Source organism: Lolium perenne, chromosome 1 (genome assembly GCF_019359855.2).
Source record: "Lolium perenne isolate Kyuss_39 chromosome 1, Kyuss_2.0, whole genome shotgun sequence".
NCBI classification, from domain to species: Eukaryota; Viridiplantae; Streptophyta; class Magnoliopsida; order Poales; family Poaceae; genus Lolium; species Lolium perenne.
Genome location: NC_067244.2, coordinates 240,063,559 through 240,066,022, shown reverse-complemented (window position 1 = coordinate 240,066,022; position 2,464 = coordinate 240,063,559). Strand labels below are relative to the sequence as shown.

Below are 2,464 nucleotides of genomic sequence, written 5' to 3'. Positions count from 1 at the left end.
ATGAGATATTTTAGATGGTCAGATTGATTTGCTCCAGAAGAGTAAAACGATGGTCTTAAGGGTTCTAATTTTTTATTTACGAAACACAGTTTAGATATGCTTAAAAATACGTGCATACACTCATTTCTATGGATGCATGCATGTACACTGTACCTTCAATAGACTGAGTCCAAGAAATTGATGTCTCGCTGTTGATGGAAACGTCGGCTTCCACTGAAAAATATTTCTGTCTTTATGAGAAGTGTCAATTTAGATTTTGAACTCTGGTGAGATGGGGTACCATTGTCCTCCTAAACATCCAACCACATGGTTCTCTGGATCAGTTTTACTCGGTCGTGGCTAAGAAGTTCATTCACCCATTTTACTCGACCACGATGGTAGTGGAGGGTCCCAACCTCTCGAGTCAGATATAGTTTTCACGATTACACATTTTAAATTCATATTATGTGATTTTCACTATTGCTCGTTACAAAAAGATATATCGATCAACGGCTCAATGAAATTTAAATTTGATTTATGTATGAATTTGAATACATATATAAAACACATTCCGTTTTATGTTGTGCCGTAGCAACGCACGGGCTTTCTGTGCTAGTTTATTACTACAGCACAATGGGAGTATAAAAAGAGAAGCCTGGCGAACACAAAAATACACCTGTCGTCAGACATTCTCACCGGACTCCACCGTACAATATCCATACACACTCGACTCGAGACTCTTAAGAAGCAAATTTTACAACCAAATGTTCGTTCGAAAAAATATGAAACTGGAAAGATGTATGAAACGAAGGGAAAACGAAATCAAATTAAGCACGAAGAGCTTCTAGTGATCCCCGGTGATCTTCTCGGTGGCGCTGGTGGTGTCCTTGGCGGTGGCGCCGTTGTTCGTGTTGTCTCCGCCCATCCCCAGCGTGTTCACCACCGCGTCCTTGGCGCCGACGACCGCGCCGACCACCGTCTCGCCGGCCTGCTGGAGCACGCTGCCGGTCTTGTCCTTGCCAGCGACGGCGGAGTCCTTGGCGTACTGCGCCGCGTCGTAGGTCCTGTCCTGCGCGTACTGCGCCGTCTCTGCCGCCTTCTGCCTCGCCAACTCGGCGGTCTCAGCGGCCTTTTGCTTCGCCATCTCAGTCTTCTCGCCGAGGAAGCTGCCGGTCTGGTCCTTGCTCTCGACGGTCTTGTCCTTGGCCGCCTGCGCCGTGCCGGTCGTCTTGTCCTTGGCGGCCTGCGCCGTCTCGGCGGCACGGTCCTTGGCGGCCTGCGCCGTGCCGGTCGTCTTCTCCTTGGTCGCCTGCGCCGTCTCGGCGGCGCGGTCCTTGGCGGCCTGCGCCGTGCCGGTCGTCTTGTCCGTTGCCGCCTGCGCTGTCTCGGCGGCGCGGTCCTTGGCAGCCTGAGTCATCTGAGAAGTTTTGTTCATTGCCTCGCCGGCCTTCTGCTTGGCGGCCTCCGTGGCGCCCTGCCCCTGGCCGGACGCGTCCCCCGCAAGGCCCGCCGCCCGGTCCTTGGCCTCGTACGCCTTGTCCTTGGCCGCGCCCATCACCTGCCCCGTCTTCTCCTGCAAAATACCACGATCACATTACAGAGATGAACTGAAGCAGGTAGGATCGAATGATCGCTGACGTCCCGTCTACTCCTGTAAGACATTTTCTCGGGGACGATCGGCGGAGACGGTGGACATGAACGTACCTGGGTGTGGCCCTTGGCCTCGCCGACGCGGTAGCTCGCCTGGTCCTGGTTCGATGCCATCTCAGTCTCACGAACTAAATTGGCTCAAAACAAAGTGCTTCGCTCGAAGAAGAAGCAAGATCACAACTGCGATGACGAACTGGAATGTGTAGATTTCTCTCTAGAGAAGAAGGTCACCGGCTCAATTCAGATTGTTCCGCCTGAACAAAAAGGGGTCATCGTGGTTTATATAGGCTGCAGCTACGAGACAGGCCCGTGGGACACGTCGCGTACAGGAGGGACACGTAGAATGGACACGCGGTGTAGCGCGTCCGTGCCTTCGCGAAGCTTGGCCATACCGTGAGAGCTGATTCGATCGAACACATGCGGAAGCTCATTAAAAAATGCGAGGAGAAGGCCAAGAAGTACATGTAAACAAGTGTCAAGAGATCGAGTGGATGGCATATGACAATGGAGCACACTGTCTCTCATTTTTAAACCGAGTCCATGATACAACTTAGATAGGGTACAAATGTGCAAGTAGGATACGCCTTTCTACGTGCATCGTAAAGTTCGCCGTGACGCGTGACGCCTTACAAGCAATGATCGATGCGGTGGCCGGTGGAGGCGTGTGTAGCGTATATGTGCCCTTAGCTTCCGTTCCATCTGCGTGTTTCAGCTTCAACCCCTTCTATTTCAAATACCCCTCCCTTCCATGAAAATTGTCTAATATTTGTTAAAATTTGGATAAAGCTAGACATTAAATAGCATCTAGATATATCCAGATTTACGATAACCATTT

The 2,464-nt window shown here is 51.1% G+C and overlaps 1 protein-coding gene across 1 annotated transcript; it reads right to left on the bottom strand.

Annotated features, from left to right (window-relative positions):
• Positions 1-635: 635 nt before the first annotated feature.
• LOC139835018 (uncharacterized) lies at positions 636-1,879 on the bottom strand. Its single transcript, XM_071824966.1, has 2 exons — positions 1,684-1,879; positions 636-1,552 (listed from the first exon to the last, which is right to left on the bottom strand). The coding sequence occupies exons 1-2, from the start codon at positions 1,741-1,743 to the stop codon at positions 824-826; spliced, it is 789 nt and encodes a 262-aa protein (XP_071681067.1). The 5' UTR covers positions 1,744-1,879; the 3' UTR covers positions 636-823.
• Positions 1,880-2,464: the final 585 nt, after the last annotated feature.